Source organism: Lepisosteus platostomus, chromosome 27 (assembly GCF_059453375.1).
Source record: "Lepisosteus platostomus isolate fLepPlt1 chromosome 27, fLepPlt1.hap1, whole genome shotgun sequence".
NCBI lineage: Eukaryota > Metazoa > Chordata > Actinopteri > Semionotiformes > Lepisosteidae > Lepisosteus > Lepisosteus platostomus.
This window is the reverse complement of record NC_142637.1, coordinates 3,859,582-3,885,000: the sequence shown is the minus strand read 5'-3', so window position 1 is coordinate 3,885,000 and position 25,419 is coordinate 3,859,582. Positions and strand designations below refer to the sequence as shown.

At 43.2% G+C, this 25,419-nt stretch overlaps 1 protein-coding gene across 1 annotated transcript; it reads left to right on the top strand.

Moving 5' to 3' along the window:
• The first annotated feature begins 66 nt into the window (after positions 1-66).
• Positions 67-8,854, top strand: lsm4 (LSM4 homolog, U6 small nuclear RNA and mRNA degradation associated). Its single transcript, XM_088621882.1, has 5 exons — positions 67-193; positions 1,899-1,940; positions 2,629-2,727; positions 3,417-3,600; positions 6,096-8,854. Exons 1-5 carry the CDS (start codon positions 191-193, stop codon positions 6,191-6,193), a joined length of 426 nt encoding a protein of 141 aa, XP_088478008.1. The 5' UTR covers positions 67-190; the 3' UTR covers positions 6,194-8,854.
• The last annotated feature ends 16,565 nt before the right edge of the window (positions 8,855-25,419 follow it).

Here is a 25,419-nt window from a genome sequence, read left to right as displayed (position 1 = left end):
ATTGTTATCTCAAACTAACTATAGCATTCCAACGAAGAACCCTCCTTCGCTTCCTTTTGATTGGCTTATTTTAGTCTTCACTCGCGTTTTTGAGGTATGATTGGAGAGTACAGTTATCCCTCATGGTTGTATGATTAACAGGCTGGGTTAACACAGTGAAGCAAAAATTATAAAAGGAAGCAGAAAGAGAATGGTGAGTTTTGCGTTTTGTGTACGAGGTTTGGGGGTTAATAGGTACTTATAGGCATTTTTATAGGCACTTTTACGGGAAAGGGAGGAGATAATTATTAAAACGCGGAACCGTGTGTTTACATCGCCCTTCACAGCGAGTAGATGCGATACTTAGAGGTTTAACTCGTATACCCGCATTAACAAGTACATTGCTTAACTTTACATTATCTGCAGAGGAAAATGCTTAGTTAATTCCATAGTCGCAGAAATGGTAGTTTTCATCGTAAGTTTCGTGCTCAGAGGTAACTAAATGTCTGTCATTCGTTAACATAAATCTCAAACAACGTGCCGCAACAGCAACGTTGTCCTGTAATTTAACATGAAATGCGAGTCCTGCGATGTTACCTATACACGTGTGTTACACGGCCTGCAGCTCTTCTTGAGTCTCTCGTTTGCGTTTACATTTTCCCCGTGTGACGAGCAGATTCGTACTGGTCCTCTGAATGTCTCTAACATCTCGTGTCCAAGTACATGATGTAACCGATTTTCAATTACAGTTAAATCTCTGGATAGACAAGTTAACCATTAGTCAAAACGTATATTCTGTTACCAGTGCGTTGAAAGTCAAATCTCTTAAAAATCTCTTTAAATCACTCTTTAGTGCTGTTAAAAAAACGGATATATGATTCACATTTCGTTATAGCTTGTGGTTTCTGCATAAATAATTATTTACAATATCAAGAGACTTACTCTTGGTCTAGACCTGAGGATAGCTGGCTTTAATTTTGCTAAGCCAGATGCTGCATTTTGCAGTGTTAGCATATAACTAACTGCATTTCCACTGTGTTCTGGCCCTGTTAGTTATTAGCACAAGTGATATGAGGGCAGCTCCATGTCATCTAGGTTTCAAGGGGGTGGTCAGCACCTGTAATGTGTACAAGAGCCTAAGTGTTATTACTGAGCAGGGCTGGGCCTTATGATGGGAGTCCTCTAAGGATAACCAGGTTTCTGCTGTAAGTAATAATTGCTTACACTTGTATAGCGCTTTTCTGGACACTCCACTCAAAGCGCTTTACAGGTAATGGGGATCCCCTCCACTTTGTAGGCTCCCTGTGCAGCATCCACCTGGATGATGCGACGGCAGCCATAGTGCGCTGGAACACTATTAGTGGGGAGGAGAGCAGAATAATGAAGCCAATTCATAGATGGGGATTATTAGGAGGCCGTGATTGGTAAGGGCCAATGGGAAATTTGGTTACAACCCTACTCTTTAACCGGAATGCCCTGGGATTTTTAATGACCACAGAGAGTCAGGACCTCGGTTTTACGTCTCATCAGAAGTACAGTGCCTGCTTACAGTATAGTGCGCCCGTCACTATACTTGGGTATTAAGACCCAGATGGATCACAGGGTGAGCACCCCCTTCTGGCCCCACTAACACCTCTTCTAGCAGCACCCTTAGTTTTTCCCAGGAGGTCTCCATTCCAGATACTGGCCAGGCTCACTCCTGCTGAGCGTCAGTGGGCTGCCAGCTGGGAGTTGCAGAGTGATATGGCTGCTGGCCGAGTGTATTGAAAAAACAGACTTTTAGGGTTCTGAGTCACGTCTTTTCTTTTGTATTATTACTGTATTTCATAGAAAGTGGAATTTGTTAATTCTGCTCTTAAAAATATATTTTTTTGGTATCCATATCACAAAGTTTTCCTAAACCATTGTTGCTTTTCCAGCTGCCACTGTCATTGTTGAAGACTGCTCAGAATCACCCTATGGTAAGTAAGTGCGCATAAAATAATGCACTAATAAAATTACAGGGGCACCCTAATGAAAAAGGACATGAAATGTCTTTTACTCAGAACTGTTTTATCCGCTCAAGTTTTCTGCCAGCACCTGTAGCTTTTGATTTCCTATGTTTTACTCCTGTATTTAATGATTTCCTATTGAATGATTTCACCATGAAAAAACATCATGGTGAAAAGTATCAAGAGATCATATGGTTACATGTGTTGAACAGACAGAAAATGCTTTAAACAGTGTAAGAAATAGCTCTCATGGTCATATTGAGACAAATGAGCCTGTTGCTTTAGAGAAGGGTCCTGTATCCCCAGGCCTGTAGTGTGGGGTAGTGGTCAATGCTCTGGACTCCTGACAAGGAGTTAGAGGGTTGTGTGTTCAGAACCTAAGTGGTGATAAAGCTGCCAGACCCTTGAGTAAGGTACTTTACCCCGAGTGCTTTTGTGCAATAGATCTGTGTAAATCAAAAAGTAATTATAAACTCTCTCACACTGGATATAATTTGTATTCCAACATTTTTATAATAAAAATGTTTGAGAATGTGTTGTACTTTGTCGTCCGCTGTGCTATGCGTTTGTTTTTTGAATGAGATCTTTTCTTTTGTATTGCTCTTGTATTTTCTAACTGTTCAGAGCCCATCCTGACCCTTTTATTCTTGTTTCAAAGCTGGTGGAGCTGAAGAATGGGGAGACATACAACGGTCACCTAGTGAGCTGTGACAACTGGATGAACATCAACCTGAGAGAAGTCATCTGTACATCTAGGGTAGGACCTTTCTCATTGCTGTGTAGCGGGACTTGAAAGAGATGTCGTTAAATCTTTCGAAGTGTGTGACAGGTGGTGATGTATAGGTGCTGCAGAAGCTGAATTTGTACAGTTAAGGTACTGACCACTAGGTGGCTCTGTATGTTTAGAAAAGGAAATACTAGCTTTTCAGGAAAGCCCTTTAAAATCCTGATACTGTTATTCAGGTCTCCTCTGGTCTGATGAAAAGAGATGGAAGAGTTTTCACTGAAATCAAAGTAGACTTATAAGCCTGATGGAGATCAGTGTCTTAAGTGAGCTTAAGAATATAGCTTAAGAGAGTTATTGCCCTGGGTGAAACTGCAGCGGTGTGATAAAGACAAGAAGTTGTTTTTCGAACCTAACGAAGACTCCATTGCCAATATATGGTTCTGCTGTAAATACAAAAAACAATGTTTTGAGTCGGAAAGATCGCAAATTGGATCAAAAACCATGGGGAAAAAACAAATTAATTGCACAGTCATATCGTGAAAATTATTTTCTTAAATCTTTCAGAATGCAATCACCCTGCGTCTATGGAGTTTTTGAGAACCTGGGAGAGAAATGCTCTCAGTTCTCGTAGCGCACACCTGTGGATAGAGGCCTCCTTGTCTCTTGTGTTCACCTGTTCACCTTTCCTGTCCCCCCCCACCCCCACCCCGCCCCGATAGGATGGAGACAAGTTCTGGAGGATGCCGGAGTGCTATATCCGAGGGAGCACCATCAAGTACCTGCGCATCCCCGACGAGATCATCGACATGGTGAAGGAGGAGGTGATGTCCAAGGGCCGCGGGCGCGGGGGCATGCAGCAGAACAAGCAGCAGCAGAAGGGCCGAGGAGGAGGGGCCGGCAGAGGTACGTGCCACTCTGGATCGAGCGGGAGGCTCTGGCAGGCTCCCACCCCTGCTTGAATGACCAGGGCATCGGGCCCGTCCCGTAAATCATGCTGGAAGAAAAGGGCATAGGGATTATATATCCACTCCAGCATGAGTCACAGGCGAGGGCACCACCGTCATCCCCGCAGAAGGCAGGAATCCTTCATCACTGTGCACTTTTTAATTCTGACAAATGCTTTACGTCCGACTCTGCCCAAGCTAAGGTCTTGAGCCTAGAGCCTTTCCGTTCGTAACAGCCAAAGAAAAGAACAAGTATTGGAAGGCATCTCTTTACAGCGATGCAGAAGGTAAAAGGTCAAAATGGAACGATTGTTCTCTTTTTAGTATACCACAAGCATGAGTACTGCTTCTTTCATGCCTACATCTTCCAATTACAGAACGGTTTGAAAAAAGCCAGAAACTTTGAATAAAATCAGGAATATTACTTGATTTTACCTTAGAAATGTGTTATTGGTCATATATCATATAAGTTCAGCATATTGCCAATACTTTCGCATGGCAACATTTTTACATCAGTTCTTATACCTTATGTTCGAGTGGCTGTTACACCCTGGAGAATTATCTTCTTTCCATGCAAATCACTTGCCTGCATGACATTTTATTTAGAAAGAAGAGAACGGTTGAAATCAAGCAGACAAAAGGTGAAATTGGTTAATGGAAATTTGTAATAGCACGATCAAGTCAGGAGTGACTCAGACTGAAAGTTGGTTTTGTAAAACATTGAAAGAGAATTATAACATTTACAGCCTCAGTGGTTTCCTAGTAAGGAGATGAAACTGTTAGCGGTGAAAAAAAAAAACATAGATTAATACAAGTTTGTGATATTTTTACATTTTAACCTAAGATTAATGTAAGTTTCTGAAACCGTAGTGTACTATTCATGGCCCAGAACTCTTATTTTTATGTTGTATTTCATTTTGACCTACTTACAGTTTTGTTGGTTTAACTGTAGTAGATGTATAAAGTTATTCTTTAATTTTGTTTTATTTCCATATTTGAACGCTCTGTAATTTAGAAGAATAAGCCAAAAGCTTAAACATTTGGACAGCCGTGGCTTGGAGGATTTGCTCACAATATGACGATTTGTTGACGATTATGACAGGCTTAGGACAACAAGTTAACGGTATCTGCTTGTAACAGAAGCCGTTTCCCAGAGCTGCCTGCGCTGACTTGTGCTGTGCTTGTGTACCTCAGAGACCAGTCAGAGAGGAAATAGGTAAAAGAGCAAGATCTGTGGCAGTATCCAATCAGTTTTCTCTGTAAGGCAGGCTAGTTTTAGGGTTTTAAGTTAGGCGAGGGAACAGGTTATATTTGCCCATAGGTCTGAAGGGAGCAGCAGTTTTGCTGTCCTGTAGGCTAAAGAGGAAAAGGCGTGGATGACCTTACCATGAGGGGTTAGTCACAAATGAGAATCACCGCGCTGCTCTCCCATCCCTGAAGGGTTTGTTCCCAGGGCCACTCAGTGAGGCAAGACCAGGTACAGGCCACATTGGGGTTAACACCAGGGCTGGGCCAGCCTCAACTCCGGTTTCACAGTTCACAGGTTAATTCCGGTTACAGGATACAGGGTGCAGGGACCATATAACAGGGTTGATGTGTGTAGGTGCTCCATGCCAAGCTACCAGGTTAAAGGGGACCTGCTGCAATATGGTTTCCACAGGTTGGCTGATCACTCACTGGAGCACCCCTAGCGAACAGAAAAATTGTTTGAAATAGAGTGCTGCAGTTGTCATCTTCATTCTGCTTCAGATGAGAAATGTCATTCTCAGACTGCCTGTTTTAATATTTGTACTGGTACTGTTTTTGGAATTGCTATCCTGACAGCACAGATTGACACATGACTAAATGTGTTAGACATATCATCCCGTTACCAAGTTCTCTCTGTAAAGAATTCCTTTGTCCCTTCAGTCAGCCATATGTATCCATCCTGCACAATGTCTCTTTAGTAAAAATGTGAAATTGCCCGATATAGTATTAGTAGTGCTAAAGATAAAAACCCTCAGCTCTTAGAAACACTGCAGATAATAGCATGATGGAACAGGGCATAGGACAGACAAGCTGCTATTTTAGTGTATTACACAAGTAGATAAGACCCTGCTTAACTAGGGAAAGCAAACTTGATAAGGGAAAGCAAGCCTTCCCTGTATCCATTTTTACTCTGGGTAAAAACAAGTGAAGATCAAGGAGCACAGATGTTCTGTCATCCGTTTGTGCTCATTGTACAGAATTTGCATGCTTCACACGCTGTGTGTGGGTGCTCCTAGTGACCTCGGTCTGTATCCTTTAATTTTTGTCATTACGGATTCCGCGGCTTGTCCTCGGAGCAGTTTTAGAGTGCATGCAGGTAAGATACTTACTCTGCTGTAGATAATAATGGGGTAAAGAGACGAAGAGGTGTCTATTGCGGGGGTGTGTGCGTACAAGCAGGTGAGCTGGTGCCGTGTGTCCTGACAGGTGTGTTCGGAGGCCGAGGGCGAGGCATTCCTGGAGCTGGGCGAGGACAGCAGGAGAAGAAGCCAGGCAAACCACCAGGAGGGAAGAACCAGCACTGAGGAGGGACTTGGAGATGACGGGAGTCTGCCTTCGCGGACTGCATGGGCCCCTGAGCTGCAGGCCGATTCAGAAGCCGCGAAGGCTGGGCCGTTGTCGATGCACAGCTGTATGAGCCACTCCGAGCCTTGCGTTGGTTTTTGCCCGCATATGAGGAGCGACTCCGATCTCAAGCAGCGCGTGTCAATAAAAGCATCAAAGATTCGACATTTAAAAATTACTTTTGCTGTTTTATCCCTTAGGCTCTGACTGGCATTATTTTTGTTGAAGGGAGATTTTGTCTTTTCTTCCACTTTTTGGTTGCTCTCTGACAGCTTTTTTGGTTACTTGTAATCCCATCCATAGTCCTTGTTTCTTTGTGAAGTAGTTATTCAGTGGTTTTGTGAATGACTTATTCATTTGTTGTAGAGATGACTTTGAGCTGTAATAATGAAAATGATGGCTCTGCTTCCTGGGGAATCGCAGTCTATGATGACACCAAGAGAGAGCTCCTGAGTGATTAAAAATGGAGCAGTCATTCTTTACATGATCCAGTATGATCTCTGGCACACAAGTCTAGACTAGGTGCAAATGCCGTCATCTAAACTGAAAAGCAGAACCTGGTGTCGCTTAGACTGCTGTGCAATTTAAGAAAATCTAGCTTCTGATTTTTTTTGTTCATTGTTATTACTAATAATGTAGTATTATAATAGCAAAAGTCCTCGAAGCAAGGATATGAAGTCTACTTTTTTGGAAATGCCAGTCTTATAATTGTAGGTGGCACCTGTCCAACATTTTTCGGCAGAAGAATTAGGTTTTGATATCGTTAAACACCACAAAAAAAGTTCACAGGTATGGATGGCGATATAAGATATACGATGATCTTGCTTTGAGGGCTTTGGTTAATTTGACATAACTTAGCAAAGGAGTGGTTCTAACCGTAGAATTGCAGGCTTAAAGGAGGGTTTGTATTGTTAAAAGTGGAACTTCAGAAAATGTGAGAAATGCAATCTTATTTGAAGGAAGAAGTAGTATGCAATGGCCATTTTCTTATCCGGGCTATTAAGGATAAATGCTCTTTTCTGATTTCGTTGGGATGTGCATACTTATATAATGGATATTTTATTTGAAAAAAGACAGCAGAGGGAAAAGGTAGCTATGGATAGCTTGTTTTGTTAATGGAGTAAAATGGATTTTTATTAAAATCACTCCACAGAAGTAAAACTCTTAAAAGATCATCCATTCAACTGCTCATTACCCCAAAGACCTTGCAAGGTAATGGATACTCTATTGCTCTACCTTTTGTTTTCAACACTGTATTGGAGTTGAGAAAATTTGCCCCCATCATTTGGCATATAGAGCATGTGTCTAGGAAAAGTCACTTTGTTTCTCGAATGTTGTCCTCAAGTATCAAAAGTTGTTCTGGCTTGCTTCTTACTCTTTTTATAGTATCAAATTCCAGGTTCTGAATGCATGTTTGAAATGTTCTCTTGAAAGCCTGTTTTTTTTTTGTGAATCATGGGAGTGTGATTTCGCAACACAGTGTTGTTAAGTGCACTCCACAGATTGAAGGCTTAACCCTGTCTCATCCTTAATCAGCTGCAAAACAATCCACAGTGTATATGTCCGAGACCTTTTGTAATACAAGTTTACATCTTCTTGGCTTTGAATTCAAAATTTCTGATAAAGCACTCGGATGCCGGTAAGAAATATACCACCATTCATGTTCTAATTCTGACTCTTCTCCAAGGGCAAAATTGAGATGATTAAAAAAATTCTGTATGCTTTCTGCTAAGTTTTGACTGACCAGATTTGATTGCTGAATTCTCCTTGTGTTTGCTCTTTTCAAAAAGGCTTCACCCATGCGAAGCTGCGTTTTCGTTACATACCTTCAACAAAAAGGGCCTCTCTGATCCAGACAGGTTAATGCCTGGCTAATCAGCCTGTCCTGTTCGAACATCCACATTCGGATGTAACATTTTTCGGGGAGGAAGAGGAAAAACATTATTTTACTGGGTTATCGCTGGTAGCTCCTGCAGAGCTCTGACAGGCTTTGTCACGTGAGCCAGATCACCATGCGTGGAATCTGGTGTGCTAGCTTGGACCTGAAGTCTCCCAGCAGCAGATCAGGCTTGGTTTTTACCTGCCTGTCTGGATGGAAAGTGCCCAAGGGCTGGGTGGACAATGTTTTCAGGAAGGAATCCCTAAACTGTGTGTACTTCTTTACTCAGGAGAAGTATAAACAATCTTTTTTTTGCTTAAAAAAAGTTAAGTTGACTCCCAAGGGTTGGTACATGACTCATACATTCTGTGCACTCAGCTGTGTTCACTGAGAGGATACTCGCATAATAAAAGCCAGCAGGGCCAAGGGTGTGGCGAGCTGTGCCGTTGTGTGTGAGTGAGTGAGAGCAGCTCACTGCTTTTCTGTATAAAGGATACATTTGTTCAGATATCCCTCCACCCTTTTGTCTTCACTGGTCTGTTGAACCAGCTTGAAATCTTTTGCTTAAATGTACTCCCTTACAATTCCAAGAAATGGAGTTTCATTTTGATCTTTTTTTTTTTGGCACGTTCTTGTTTTTTTCACCTTCATGTGTGAACAGGAGTACTGAAAATCTTGTTTTGTAAATGTTGGCGAAGGGTTGGAGGTTTTTTTTTAATAAACAGGAAAAAAAGCGAACTAGCGTTTTTGTGGTTGGAGTGGTCATTTGTTTCTTTTGGAAAACGGATTTGTTTTGTAGGTGACCGGTGGTCATTGTCACGGTCCTTAAAAACATTTTTAAACCGTTCTCGTACTGTTTTGTTATCATTCCTCAAAGGAATGACTCATGGACGTAGCCGATAACAGCTGGCAGAACCTCAGGGCCTTACAAGGATGCTGGGTGGGGGCAATAGCTCCACTGCGATAAACAATGAGAGGAGTAATAAAAATAATATAGGAGCTGCAACTTGAAATAGACAATAACTCCCCCTCCCCCTCCAGAAACACAATTTCCATGACAAGCTAGTTGTTTGTGCAGCTTACCAAATATTTTTGTCAAGAAAAAAAGGAAGTGTGTTTTCTGAAAGAACAGTTGAGTTCATTTGCTTATTTATACCGGTGGCATCCTTAACCTAGATTGGGCAATGTGTATCACTGGCCCAGTGTCATGTCAGCTGACAAGGCAGTCTGAGATTCAAACTAGGGTCACAGATACTAAGCAATGTCCTGCGAGAAGCACGCTCTTCTGTCATTTTCACTTTGTTTTAAAATTAATTTCCTGCGCCACACTGCTGTTGCGAGCAGTCCTGCCCCGCCCCAACCACACGGAGATGTTTTGGAAGGTGTGTTTGTTGTTAAGGATGCTTCTATCCTTACGTCTCTGGACTGAACTGCTTCTGCATTGCCTCCCCCCCACACAATTCCTGCGGCGATACGCATGTTCATTGAAGCTGCAGTTCAAAACGGAAGTGAAACCTTTAATCTGACAGGGTTATCTGCCTTGGTCCGATTCTGAGCGTTGTGCCCTGTCTGATGCAGGTTGAAGGCGGTGGTCGGGACCCCCGGATGGTTCACTAGTGACTGGGGTTAACACCTGCCCGCCCTGGCACGGCGCCGGGGGTCGGCGTGTCATTGTGAAAGCCCTTGAAGAGACAATTGCACAAAGAACAGAGGAGGACGTTGGCAAGGCATGGACTTCCTCTCCCTTGTTCTCCATCGGCGGCTTTGAAGATTCTTTGCACAAGCCCCCTTTCCCAGAAATCATTCAGCGTTGGCACTCTTTAGCAGACAGATCACCCAGCAGGATACGAAACCAGTAAGAGAAAAAAGGAATAATGGAAAAAAAAGTGAGAAATGAAAAAAACTGATTTCAAAACGATCTGCACTTGTGATCACCAAATGACACCAGAAACATGCTATTTTGAGTAGAGTACTATGAAAATCTTTATATTCTTATAAAATGAGTTCAGTCATCTTTGACAGCAGATTCTCCCATGGATGAATTCCCTTACCAGGGAATCTTCCGGAATTAAATCCATTCAGCTCTATATTTTCAGGGATTGTTTTTATAGAATGCATATGGCAATAGCTCCACTGTAATAAAAAATGAGAGTAATAATAAAAATGATTTAGGAGCTGCTGCATGAACTAGAGAATAATTGATGCGGTTCATTGCTTAGTACTAAAAATATTAATAGCTTATTTTAAATAAATATGTGTCAGCATACACATGATTATAATGTGAAATTATGGAGAGGAAGTTAAATTGATTACTTTTTAACAGCAAAAGTTCTTGCCTTCAGTGGGAGATACCATACAATAGGTTAGGAAACATGACAAATCAATTGTCTATATTGCATTAAGCATGTTGTGAGTTCACAATCTTGGATCGGAGTCTGTCCACATATACTTCTTGCCCTTGTTGTGCAGTCCATGTGCACTTTTCTACACTGCTTTTGAGCCCACATGAAAGATTTCATAGGCAGCATTTGAGATCTAATGAGCTTTTTTTCTAGAATTTCATGTTGTCCCTGGGGCCTGTTCGTTAAACCATGATACATATTCCAGTTAATTCAAAGATAATGTTTTCCAAAAGTCCCAAGTGGGTCTGGAGCCAAATCTGTGTGTTTCTGTATTGTTACAGTGGTATACTGTATGTCCCTGTAGCAAAAGACAGTCTAGCACAGCTTATATTGTTTTAGCCTGGATGGAGAAAAGGACTCCCTACAACTTGAGCTTTGCAAGCCAATTAGATACTAAGAAGGAAGTGGCTGTGTGTTTTCTTACGACCTGCAGCTCAAAGGAGGACTTTTGCATTAAGGGACAAAAGAATTACTTGGATTCCTTTGCTTGTGTTTCTGTGTGCCAAGCGAGAACTTAAATTGCAAAGGTTCACTTATTCAGATCGAATGGCTCATCTGTTTCGTATTAATAAAATGGCAGCAGGAGGTATTTTGGGATTAATATCAGATCCCTGTATTTTGTAATGTTTTCAAGTGGCCACTTATGTTGTGTGTGTGCTACAACAGGATCACCATTCTTTCAGAGATTGCTGATCCTGTTGCGTAGAAGAAATTCCTGTCCCTCCAGCACATATCAGTGCTGGCTTGTTTTCCTAGAAAAACCTTTGCAAGGTGCGCCGCAAGGAACTGTACTGGGGGAAACAAACTAGTGTCACACTTTCTCGAATGGCCGTGCACAAGTTTTGCAACAGTAGTACAGCATGTCTGCCAACCCCAGGTCTCTGGAAACAAGCCAGAAATAAATGACTTAAGTGTGAAATAATCCAGTTCAACCCCTCAACAGAGAATGGGTCAGAATACGAACTGAGCACGAATGGAGCAAAACGTGACCCAGCAGAAAGAGGAAAAATCGACAGGCTGTGTAAACTCTTCTTCTTATGGTGAGGGGGAAATCCTCTTGGCCTGTTTTTAACAGCACCTGGAGAAAATGCAAAAGCAGCTGAGGCTCATCCGCGCTCATTAAGCTGGGGATGTCTCAGAACAATTAAATAAAGGGAGTAAGATCATGACCATACAAACGAGGAACGAGCTGTTTGATTGCTCTTTATTAACGACTTTTTTTGTTCTTTCCAGTAATAGCAATAGGATATCTGATTTTCATTAGGATTGCATGGAAAGCTGCCAGGGCTGATGGTTTCTTTTATGTTCTGCCAGGATCACACAATAGTGCCTCTGAAGTCCCTGGCTGCAGGGGTTGCATGGGGTGCCCTCTCTCCCAGCTGGGCCGCTGGTCCCGGTGGGAGCTGCTCTTCTGCTGCGTCCGGAAGGCTTTGATCAAGCTGGAGCTGCACAGTGGTGCGATCCACTTGCGAGGGCTGGGCTCAAGTGAAAAGTCATAGGGACAAGCACTGTCACCTGCACTAATCCATCACAGCGTTTCCAAGGATTCTTCAATGGTATCTGCTCGCTTTCCCTTTCTTTGCTTATCCTAAAGGAAGAAGATGCAGAGGTTTGCTGGGAAGCCTGATGTCCGATTAGCTCGAGATGGCTTAAAACCAGCATGGTGTTCCTAAGCGATCGGTGAATTTGAAACAGATTCCATGAACTGTAAACTGGAAACAGAGTGTGCAATGTGGCTTTGGCCACGCAGTGCAAAACAAAAAGGACCATCCAGCAGTCCTGTAGGCGCAGAGATGTGGTCCCTGCAGTCCCACTCATTCATGTTGCCGTTTGGTGATTTAGTGGTGTTTTCAAACTCCCCTCGTACAAAACCCTTCCCAGATCTTTGCCAAAAGGAAACCAGCAGTGAATTCTGGAGTGTGTACTGCTCAAGTGCTGAAACAGTGTTTTTGCTGATATGCCCCGGCCTGTTTGCAATTAGCCGGAACGTGTTGTAAACATTCCAGACAAGGCCTCAGGAACGTTAATGGCAGGGTTAAAGAGCGTTGCTTCCATATTCCCCGGAATGCAGGCTTTTCTCCTTCTCTCTTTTTAAAGTTAAAGCTGGAGAGCTTTTATTTCCTTTCTCCAGATCGACCTGAAATTGCAGGATTCTATTTTTATCTTAATCGTGTGAGGTGCTCTTGTTCGTCGTTGTTCCTCGACAGCCCACAAAAACGCCTGCTGCCTTTTCTGCTTTTGCTGCTGTGCTATTTGAATTTCACATGCGCAGACGTTTTACATTATGCTCGACTACATTTCTGCTGGTTTACATAATCTGACCTTTATGACTTTTTCCTGTGTACAAATCCAGGTGTAGCCAAGGGATATTTTATAGCGTAGATGTCTGCCACGTGTATGTCAGACCATATGTACTGTACACAGGAGATTAAAGGAATCTGTGACACAAAATCAGTGCTTTTCGCTGGATGTTTTTCTCTGTGTTGCGACTGCCTCTCTCATCTAGCTGTTACACCACAGAGGCTGAAAACAAGGGTGTCTTGACTGTTAGGCAGAGTCCTTTCTCTTCTCTTTCCTTCGACTTGTGCACCCACACAGCATCTCTCCAGTGTACACCCCCCCCCCTTTGCAATTCACCTGCTCCTGCGTCATATCATGTCAGTGTTGCTATGGAGACGGATGATGCCCATTCTGTTCTCTGCTGCCAAAGCAGCCTTGCCGATGGACGTCATCACTTCTCCTGGGAAACTCGACTATTTTTACTGCCAGGCACCAACTTACTCCACCTCTGGCATATTTATAGAATCGCATTACCATTTCAGCCCGGATACTGCACAAATTGCCCCCCTCCCTTTATAAATGGGCTTTAATTGATCTTTTTTTCACACTCGTTGTGTTGTCTTTCAGGCTGTCCTAAGAGGATAAATGGCCTTTGCTAACAGCAGGGCTGACGCACTGTGACATTTATTGCTGTTTTCGGCTGTTTTTCTATTTTCTCGTTCTTCTTACAAGATTGTTGTGTGAGGAAATGGTCAGTGATGTGCACCGCACTCCAGCTGTGTTCATATAAGAGCTAGAAACCGGGAATTTAGCAGATATTTTTGGCGACAAGCAATGCGTCCAACCACAGTTTGAAATCCAGCGTGGTTGGCGTCACCCTGTCTGCAGGTCAGGTCTTCTGTCTCTTCAAGTTTTGTTGCAAGAAAACCATAAAAGCCATGAAATAAGTAAGGATGCCTTCACCTGAAAAAGTGTTTTTTTGTGACATGACTGTCACTTATCTTCTTGATATGCCTTAGCAGTATTTAATTTTATGTACCAGAAACAAGAAGAAATATTGTGGGCAAGCAGGTGTTGCTCTTAGGTGACCTAATTTGGGAGGTGAGGTACAATAGTGAAGTTGTGTCCTTGCTGTCATGTGTCCTTGCTGACTTCTGTCAAAGGGAATAAAAAAAGGGACTTCTGAATGTCAAACTGCTGAATTGCTTCTAAGAACCCTGTCATTGACATTTTCCGATTGTTTTATTTCTTGCTCTTGTGCGTTATCCAGACGAATCATCTGTTTCTGTTTCTGCGGGATGGTGGTCTGGCATGCAGACCATGTGCAAATTAAAGAGCTTCAGCAGGGCAGTTTTCAGGGCTTTTCGCTAGGAAGTGCAAGGGGGAAGCATTTCAGAGTCGCAGCATGCTTATTCTGCAGTGCCGTAGTGTAGTGGGAACCAGAGATTGTTCTTGCATCCTAACCAAGATGTATTTGATGGGACCAACACCATGCAAAACACTGAACTGCCTCTCCCGCCTACTTCCTCCCAAGTTGAAATGGTGCTTTAACTTTGAACAGTGATATATATCCACACTTTTTGGAAAAATGATGTTTTAAAGAAGGCAGCACAATGGGTTTAGGGTTGCTGTCTTCCAGCATTGGGGCTCTGGGTTCAATTCTAGACATGGGGCACTGTCTGTGTGGAGTTTGCATGTTCTCCCTGTGTTCGCGTGGGTTTCCTCCCGGTGCTCTAGCTTCCTCCCACAGTCCAGAGACACGCTGGTGCGAGTGTGTGTCTGTGTCTGTGTGTGCCCTGCGCTGAACTGGCGTCCTGTCCAGGGTGTAGCCCGCCTTGCGCCCGCTGCTTGCCGAGGCAGGTGCTGGCTCCCCTGAGATCCTGAAGTTCAGAAATGGAAGGATGGATATTTTGCAGCCTGGGGAAATAACAGTAGATACAGAAGACTCTGCAAAACAACCACACGACACAAGAAGTTTTGTTTATGAAATATGAATAACAAGTGCGTAAATAAAAATATCTCCCCTATGTTCTTAATGAACCTAATGTTCCTTTAACGTTTACTAGACAGAAGCTGGTGTGCAGGACTCCACCATCAGAAAGTGTTTGCGTATGGGCTGAAGAAAAAGGAGGCCTTTCCAACAGTGCCCCCACAGTCTTTCAGTTCTGACTTTCTGTGCGAGTTTCTGTAATCGACGTCAGCCGTCTCACGCTACATTTACGCCGGGCGACGTTAGCAACACGCGACGAGCAAACTGCTTTCCAATCGGGGGGAGGTTTTTACATATATTTCTGTCTTTATACAGTTAGTTACCGCACAGCTTCCCACTCCAGACCGAACAAAAGTGTTGCTGGCTGCTGGACGTGTGTGACGTTGCCGTGAAACATATCACCGCTGATGAAGTTTGCCTCACTGCATCAGTACACACGTGACAGGCTGAACTTGGTGGAAATTAGTGATGGCCTCTAGTTAAGCATGTTGTTTGTTATTCATTGTGAGTCACTCAGCACTTACTGACATTCCACTTTGAATGTGCAGAAGCTCTGAGGCGATGTGTGTTTATGCGTGTGTGTATGTCAAAAACGTGTCAAACTGGTGGAATCCGATTCCCGATCGCTAAGGCTGCCGATCGCAGAAGTGAGAATGGTGCCGCACGTCATTTTCTTTGACATCAGACAGAACAGATGGGCAGCACATGCAGATATCAGCGGTCTCAACAGCCACCCTAAAGGGATTCCAACAACCATTGAGGTTAGGATCAAAGAATGGCAGACAGTTTTCTGAATGAAAGCTTTTCCATTCACAAAAAAGTCAGGCGATGCCACACACTCCCAGCCGGGCTCAGATCAGCTTGTGATTATTGCACGTGGCCCGTGTTGCTTTGCCGGGAGGGCTCAGTAGATGTTGGTGCTACTGGACACCATTGTCTGTGACACACCGGCACTATGAAAGCCCTGGCATGGGTGTGTGTTGAAGGATTTTTTCAGACAATCGTCATTCACAAAAAAAAAAAGCACTGAGCATCTTGATTTTCATAACTAGGCTTTTTTTGGACCATGACAGCACTGTAGGCGTTTCGAGAGATGTTTCCTCAGAGTGACATCTCCGAGCTTACGGTTAACATTGTTTTTCTGGTCATTTTCTTCCGTTTTTTTTTTTTGTTTGTTTTCTTTTCATGATTGCCTGAATTTGCATGTTTCCGCCTTCTCCCTGCGGCCTGGAAATTTTGATTATTTTTCGGGGCCCTGTGGCGAAAGCAGCGAGCCTCCGGGTGGAGGAGTGGGAGGCAGCTGCTGGAGTGTCTTGAGCGAGCGGAAACTTCTTCGAAGATGTTTTCAGCGAGAACCCGCACGGCCTCCGAGGCCTCCTGGCCACGCACTGCGCCCGAGAGAAACACTCACAACGTGCATCGTTTGCACAGGTTGCAAACTATGAAAGAGGTCTACAAGCAGCCGGAAAAGCATGATGCATCCCAGAACTGCCAATAACTGGAACTGCTGTACAACCCAATCCTCATGTGCATCCCAGCTTGACCAGATGAGACCACACACTCTCACATATAAATGTCCGTCACATGCTATAACACAATATCTGAGCTGGAGGCAGGAGTTGACAGGATGGAGCTGAGGGAATTATGGAGATCAGTGCTGTACTCTGTTTGCTGGGATCACTTAAGAAACAATATGACATGAGCTACAGTATGGATCCACAATACCGTGAGAAACAAGGGCCAAGTGGCCTCTTCTTATTTTGTAATGTTTCTTACTTGCTTACTTCTGGTCCTGTTCTCTGATTGGTGAAACAGAAGCAGAGTGAAGCATATTATGCCCGGAGCCTGTTCCCCGGCCGCTACAAACCAAAAACGAAGAAACTAAAATAGAATGAAAGGCCTTGCGAGCTCCATGTGGTTTGCGAATGTGTGAGAAGTGTCACGCCCCCTCAGTGTGGTGAAAGCGTTTGTATCTCTCAGGTGAAACCTCTGGCTCTTTCTCTATATAGTAGGGATTCCCCTCTCTGCAAGAGCTGGAAACTCACCTACACTTTGAAACTGCGTCATGGGAGCCAAACAGCTCGTCTTGCAAATAAGAAGGTGGCTATTATTAGCATAACTGTTAACTTAATATACTGTGATCTTACAAAGATGAAAAAAAAACTACAGCTCTCATTGGAAAACAGGAGCATCTAACTCCTTGTGGTCTACACAAACCATTTACAGAGATATAGGGCTATAACTATAAAACTGCATTTATCACTGAATGTATCTGTCAGTCATATATATCTTTTTGTAATGCCTAATGTGTTTCTGTGCAGTGCTGGTAAGGTTTTTATGTTTTTTTGCAAAAGATGTGCATTCATCCTCTTGTACACTTGCATGTATCAATGTTCATAACCTACATTTATTTCCTCATGTTTTAAACCCTTTTGTAAAGAGCACGCTGCACACTTATGATATGCCCTCTGCAAGGAAGCACTATTGATGTCTAGGTTTAAAAACACCAGATTCCAGTGGTTCTCCTTTAGGAAATTATTGCTCACTGGAGTTGGTTACAAAGTCCTGTGGAGTGCTTCGCTCTGATTTGGGCTGGTTCTCTGACCAAGAGCCCACGAGGTATTTGCTTGTATTGCAGCACTGAATGTAGCAATTCCCCCGGGACTGATCCAGGTCCAGAGCTTTGGACTTTGGCAGATCTTGCACATCAGGCAAGATGCCAGTGTTCCTGCCTTCTGACACCCCATGGTGTCTTGGAGGAACGTAACCTCAGGAATTGTTCTTATGCGCCAGCTCTGTGTGTTTGTGTGTGCTCCTGCTGAAGGCATTGATCATTATTCTTACAGCAGGGGCAAATACATTTGGGGGATTTCTGTAGGAGTGGGCACAGTGCTAAATAACTATTACATTTTGTCCTCGGCTTTGTAGTAAGCTGAGTGCTAGGAAATCAATATTCACTTGGTTTGTTGTGTAAAATAATACAGTTTAAATAATAAAAGTTTCTACAAAGACAGAATCCATGTGGGAATAGATTTAACGCATGGCGTCACGCCATTGAAGGTTTTCGAAAGTCCGAACAACATGACTTTCACCAAGGAACTTCAAGCGAAATAATGGACATGATATGTTCTGCCAAGGAAAGCTAAATGGATTTTGGTCCTCCACATTCACAGAGATTCTATTGCACTGGACATCGAAGAAGCTTGTAAATCACATCTTTAGCAGGAGAGTAGTGTGAAGGAACACTTGCCACTTCACAGCAGTGCGAAGCCTTCGCAGATGGTAAGAAACTCTTTACTATTTCATACCATTAATGAAAGGAATGGGGGGAGCAGAGAACTGCTTTGTGGATGTGATCATTCTAACATCAGCCTCCCAATCATTTTGAGGGTGACTATGACAGTGTCGAGACGAGACTGCAGAGCCAGCGTCGTTTTCAGACAGCAATCAGCGTGGAGGAACTTCAAGTTTCTGCAGCTGAGAGATTCCTGAGAGGTGGAGACACAAAATATTGATGTCAGGCAATCTCTGAATGTCCTAGACGAGGAGCATGATTCCCCCGTAATTCAACCTTCTTCCGTTCAACTTGTGAAGTCAGCTTTAGAATAACAACTAAATTGCTGGCCTCCAGTATAAAAGAAATATAATAAACCGAAGCAAAATGGACCTGAGGATTGAAGCAAACACAGCAAAAGTAAATGGTTACAGTGACAGGTCAGCATATAGGAGGAGAAAGAAAAGGGGGACAGGAGTATTCAGGGGGCATTAAAACGACAAAATACCACTACATCTGAAAAAAAGGAAAATGCTTCGCCACAAGCCTTTGCCCCACAAGTGAAAACCAGACCGATTTATGACATTTTTAGGGCTGTTCCTCACAAGGTTTGTAGTCTAAGCCCACTCCCACCAAGAAGCAACATGAGGGACTAGGAGACATTGTGGTTTAGTGAAGTGCACTCTTGTTTACTTCCTCAGGACTGCTGGCAGCCTCCCCTCCCCTCCCCCACCCCTGTGCGTTCCATTCAGAACTGCGCCGGCGTTCGGAAACTGTTACAGCACACAAAGCCCCGCTGGTCCTCTGGGATCTGACAGGGGACGGTATATTTCCCACTCCAGAGGTGCACAGTGCGCAGTGCCAAGGGTTGCACAACTATCATCCAGCTACACCCCAGCACGCTGGCCGTGAAGCACGAATCCCGAACTTGTTTTGCTTTTCATCATTTCTGGGTCATAAAGTACTGGAAACGCATCCTTTCCGAAACCAAGGGCAGGCAGAAGGGCAGAACTAGCTCTTGTCTGTCTCCTTTTTCTCCATGTGTTGGATTATCACTCTGCAATCCAACACATGACCAAGCTCAGGGTTGTAAACTTTCCCATTAGCCCAAAAAGAAGGATGATATGAAATGCATGGAGTGAGCAACAGACTCGCTTATATTGTGTTTCTGAGTTGCTTCTCAGAGTCTAAGAGTCTTGACACCGGAAGAAGGCTCCACAGCCGAAATGTTGTGTCTCTTTTCTTCTCTTTTCAGTATGGAATAAACCTTTACTTGTACCTTTGCAGCCTGCGCATGCTGACGCAGCTCACTAATTGAACTACTTCCTCAATGAGGATGTTTTACAATGTTAAATAAAATCAGGTGAGGTGGGAATCACTCAAAAAACATTTCTGTATTCTGTATTCTGAGTGTTTTTGGATTCATGTGTTATTGTGTCATTTCAACATTTTTCAGGTGTCAGAAGCTCTTATGTCTGTGCCTGGTAAAGTAAGGTAAGGTAAGGTAGGTATTAACCACATTCTGAGATGTACAGTATGTGCCAAACGTCCACCAGAGTGAGCTGAGGAGTGTCGAGAGGGGTGCCATGTCTTCGGCTGTCATTTCTACACCCCCGACTACAGCGAAGTCACCACGCACTGCAGGGACGTCAGTTAATGAACTGCATCACAGAATGAGCCTTGCTTCCAGGAGACAGATCGCCATGGAAACTGCAAAAATTCCAACAGCGACGTACTTGATGATTTGTGACGAGTATCCTGAGTGTGTGGCGAGATCTTGTGAACTGAGATTCGGCCCTGCCAGTTCGGTAGCGTGTACTGCTTCATGCATTTGAAATATGACCAATGTCTGGAATTGGCATTACCACAGGCACCTGGGATCAACAGAGTGGCCAGTCCAACTTAACCTGCGTATCCCAGGCTAGATAGGAAGAAACTGGGGCACCCACTGAAAACCCATGTGGAGAAAACCCACAAACTCCACTTAGGTGGGTGCTGAAGGCCATAGCAAATTTAGGGACCTGGAGCTTTAAAGTAGCAATGTCACTGTGTCTCCTGCCCAGCTGGCACTACTATGGGAGATGTGAATGCTCTTTGCACAGAACTCCAGAGAGACTCCAGAGCAAGTGTGACTAATAGAATGGTTATACATAAAGCAAAACATCTTATGTTTTGAAAATATGAAGATTGAGTGGGAGATTCCCTTATACGTTACCATGCCCGTGTGTCTGATAACATTTTACAATTTCCCAGCACAGACAAGACACATCATTTGAATAACTTTTGACTGGTATTTAGAGGCCATGCCACATATAAATATAGCACCATTTACTTGTGCATTTAAAAAAACCGACATAATGTACACCACATCTCTCAACAGAATGTGGTGAAACGTTTATAACACATGCGCAACCAGGAACTAGTATTTTTCACTCCCTTTCAACAGAAATATAATTTTGTGCAATTTTTCACTTATGTAATATCAAATGTTGCAACAACATGTCCAACACTACTAACAAATCTCTGGTACCTTAACTGTGGTTTTTAAGCAGAACTAGTTAACAAAAAAACAACTGATCGCGTTGCAATATTATCAAACATGTAGAAGAGATTATCAATCATATCGTATAGCAAGGTGTAGCATGGTGGCCAGCATTGCTGCCTCGTAGTGCTGGGGCCCTGGGTTCAATTCTAGACAAGGGGTGCTGTCTGTGTGGAGTTTGTATGTTCTCCTTCAGGTGCTCCAGTTTCTCCCATTGTCCAAAGACAGACTGATAGTTGAATTGTTTTCTGGGAAATCAGGCCCTGGCGTGAGTGTGTGTGTGCCCTGTGATGGACTGGCATCCTGTCCAGGGGGTACCCTGCCTTGTACCCTTTGACTGCGACCCTGAATTGGAAGAAGCAGTTAGAAAGTGGGTGGATGGATCATATAGCAATGGCTGATGAAAAAAAAGTGAATGTTTAAATTTGTTTTTAAAAAACAGGAATTGTCGTATTTATTTATACACCAGAGACATTAGGAGACCCAGGGAGTCCTGACAGTTCAGCTCTGATTGACATTAGCAAAGTGTCCGCCTGTTTTGTCCCTGTGCTTTTATTTGTAACAAAGAACAACGTGTAGCCCTGCCACAAAGCTATTTCATCAGCAATTCTCTGCTGACATTCTTGCCAAATACCAAGCAAATTTGAGAAGTCCCCACCCCGAAAAAAAAGATTTTCCTGTGTGACTCACTTCAGTCTAGAACACTTTACACTGGGTTCACTTTGTCAGGTACAGAGCACTTTATCTACAGCGTGTATATGACATACTTTAATACTTGCTAGACAGCTCTGAATCATTGAGAGTCCCAGCCCTGTTAAAGGGGGCTTAGCATACCCCTTCCATTCTATTTTTTAATCCTTTATTTAACCATAAAATGCAGTGAAGAACAAACTCTCATTTGCTATAATGGCCAAGAGAGAATACACTTGCATACTACAGGGCATTTGCTGGAGCAATCAGAGGAAAGGTCTTGCCCTTGCTCAAGGTCACATCAGCTGTGACCCTCCTGGGATCTGAACCCACAACCCCTCCAGGTCACAGTCCTGGCTGCTATTCCACACTGCTCTCTTTGTTCCTGGTGATCCCTGCGTCTTTTTAGTGGCCCTGTCAGCAGCACGGGGTAATTAGGGAATTAATTGGCAATTAAGTCGTTAAAGTTCTAGCTGAATTGAAACTCGGCGCTAGCACAGTGAAGACCCGATGTTGCCTACCTCTGACCGAGCCAGCCTACATGCCCAGCCCGCATTTTTTCAGCTATTGCAAGATTACCGGGGGAAAAAAAATCAAATGACGGAATAGGAGGAGCGTAAAAAACATACATCAGCAGACCCGGCCTAGTTCACTTCGGTTATCATCATTGGTAATGAATTATGAGGCGCTTTGTGATAAACCAGCGTGCAGTTGGTAGAATTCTGCCCACAGCTGTAAACAAGCAGATACAGGTTAACGAAATAATCCAGTTTTCCACACGACAACAGCAGATGCGTCCCTCCCCCCCCCAAAGCGCGCAGCTCCGCGCATTGATTTTTTTTCCTGCCCGAGGCCTGTTTCGATCGGCAGTGAAATTTTGCACTTTCTACTTCCTCCGCCGAAAGCCACAGAAGGCAGCCCGCTGTTCTGACATCACAGACCGAGCGAAGCGCCGGCGCCCCCACTACGCCTTGAGGAGCCGGGCTACCTGTGACGCGCACGCCCACGCTCAACCCTCGCCATTCTGCCTGCAGTCTGTGCTCAGTGCTAATGGGGAGTTTTCCTTTGTCGTGCGTTTGTAATTCACACATAAGACGCGCACAGAGCGCATTTTCTCTTCTCGTATCATTTTCCACTATGCTTTTAAAAAAGCTTGAGATCTGTATTTATTCAAGCAGCACTCACATTTTGTGATGCATGATTTTGTTTAAATCGTTTTATTGTACAGCAACTACGGGAAGCACTATATTAAAACAAAACTTATGTTTACTTCTCTGAAAAGTGAAGGTGCGGGCGTATTTGCTTCATTTTCCTGCCAGACAAAATGGTACTTAATGAAAATGGAAAACAAATAGCTAATTTTATAGAAAAAAAATTACATCTACTTTTAAATTAGAATCTGGAAATGTTCATATTTATCTCATCTATAGCCCAATATGTTTTTAACTTTTTATTTATTGATCTCAGGGCTTACATGTAACGGGTGACATACATTTGATACCTAAAAACTGTGATCTTGCGTCTTTCATCTTAAGCTGACAGCTGATTGTGTCGTTTTCTAATGAGGGAAGAATGGACAAGCATGATGCTTTAATGTTTTAATGTGTTTAATGGATACAGTATGAACAATAATAACAGGAAAACATGCAATTAAACAATGAGAAAAAACAAACCTAAACGTACCTGCAACTTTCTAGGTTTTATAATTTAGCTGAGAAGGTAAGTGTCATGTCACATGCTCTAGGAGGTGTGCCTGTATTTCAATTTCATTTCAATGCTTCCTGATCTGTATTCAGCTGGCCTGGAGAGCAGCAAAGAGTGAGCTTTTGCAGGTAGATACAGGTTTTTTCAGTGGTCTTTGATGCCCAAAACAGCATGTTACGGTGTAAGAGTTTTTGATGGAAAAAATGACTGATTTTCCACGATTTGTCACTCCTGTGTGCTCCTATGTCATTAGACGGCTCCATATGAAACAAAACTGCTATCCTGAAAAAAACAACTCACAATTACATTGCTCTCTAGAAAGCAGAAGGAAGACAGTTCCTAACAAGTATGGTTTTTGATAAAAGTGCAGCCCAAGCACTGTTGGTCACAAGACACAGAACCACAAATTATAGCAAGACTTTGGGGGCTGGGCTTGAGCCAGGCAGTTTCCAGAACTTTTAGACATTAGGGCAGTCTTCAGTAAGGGATTTGGGAAGACGGTTTGAAGCCATTTCTTGGAAAAGTGCAAACAGATGCATTTTGCAAACAATGCACACAACCTGATACTGTTGTCAAATGCTAAAACCGGAACCCCAATCTTGTATGAAGTATTTCTGTCGGTACAGTGCAATATTGATGTATTCACATGCAGATATATTACTTAAGTGAACGTGACAGATTTACTTTTGAACTGTAATGTAATGTTTGTGAATGAGGTGGTGTGGAATTGAATAGTTATTTACCAAATTCCTTGAACACTCTGCATTACTTGGCAAACATCCCTCTCCTCCCAGTAAACAAAATTCACATGACAGAATCTTTGCTTCTTGTGGCTATCTTGAACATCTATCTCCTCTGTCCTCGTGATCCTTGATTGGTCAGCGGTCAGTGAAGTCACGCTCATGCGAATGGCCCACTTCAACTGTAGGCACGTTAGGGGGAGGCCTCTTTTAGGACTTTTGTCTTGTAGGCTTCACACTTGTTTCAGTTAGAGGGTTGTCTGTGAAACTCAGCCACATCTGAAATGTGGAAACTCCATTAGTTTCAGTACGTTGTCAAGTGAATAGGGAAGTTTAAGTGATACAAAAAATAACAGTTCCCCTTTTTTCGTTGAGCTCACAGAGAGAGAAAGAAAATCCCTGACCACTCTCAGTTACTCTAATTCTGGAGTTTCTGAACTGTAAGTCCTAATGCTCTGCTAAGCACAGTGTTACGGAAAGCCATCATCGTTCACAGGCACCTGGGGATCTGTGATTTATACGAGCAATGAATGGGAAATCATCTCTCTTTTAAAAAAAAAATCTCAATTACTGCATGCAGAGCCATTTAAGCTCCGCTCTCTTCAGAAGCCACAAATTCTTTCAACCGAAACAGATGGGATTTGCATTGAAATTCCCCTACATAATCCACCTGCAGTGGGCCTGTGTGACCTACACTCGTTCAGTATTTTTCGTTACAACAAAAACTCAAAGTTCTCTACAAACCAATCCCCCCCCCCCCCAAAGCAATGATGATAAATGAAAAATCAGCCACCCCAGGGGAAAATGTGTCCACCTCTGAACACTCTCACCTGAAACACTTAGGAGCCGCTGAAAAAGAGGAATGACGCAGAAACAGTTGTTAATTTAAATTAAATGCAAATGGGGACAGATTACATTTGTTTGTATAGTCTAAAACTGGAGTCAGCAGTTATGAATAAAGAATCACTGTGTCTTTATCATATGTTTCAGTTTAACTCCTCTTCTGGAAGACAGATCCAGCAGCACCCAAGGGGCTGAACCTTCCCTCAGAACGGGTGGATTCTGAAAAAAGGGCAGTGCACATTCGGTGAGGTGGAGTTTTCTTCAAATGCCCTCCTTTTGTGCTCGTTGTTATACTGCTGTGGGGATTGGTGTGCCAAGCTTTCCTTGGAAGGAGACTGTTTTTTTATCTGGATTTTAAGACAATGGGTAGAATTACATGGAAAACAATCTCACGGGCAAGAACTGAAGGAACTTGCCAACCTTCGATGTCCCACAGTTTCATTTTTAGGGCGGCTCAGACTTCTCTTAATAAAAGTTTGGAGCAGTACGTGTGGGCTGTTCCTCAGATCAGACCTGATGAATAGTTCGGAATTGTTTTGGATGTGTTATTGTGTAAAAGAGAGAGAATTTCATATGTAAGCTGAGTAAAGGAGACAAAATACAATTCCTTCAGTAGTTTAGAATCATGTTTTATGCAAATGGAAACTGTACCTGTATTGTGGTCAAGAGCTTTAAAGTCATCCTACAGGAGGTGTCGTTCAAATCTCTCTGTTCTGAAAGTAGGTGACAATTCTGTGCTGTGACCTTTGTTAAACTTTCTTCAGAGATACAGTCTAGGTTCTAACTGGTGAAACATCTCTCAGTAAAGAAGGGTGATAATGTGACAGTATACTGGGAACACC

Excerpts from the sequence above, each read along its gene's own strand:
- lsm4 (XM_088621882.1), top strand. Across the intron at positions 1,941-2,628 it reads CTGCTCAGAATCACCCTATG|CTGGTGGAGCTGAAGAATGG; the intron begins GTAAGTAAGTGC and ends CTTGTTTCAAAG. Across the intron at positions 3,601-6,095 it reads AGGAGGAGGGGCCGGCAGAG|GTGTGTTCGGAGGCCGAGGG; the intron begins GTACGTGCCACT and ends GTGTCCTGACAG.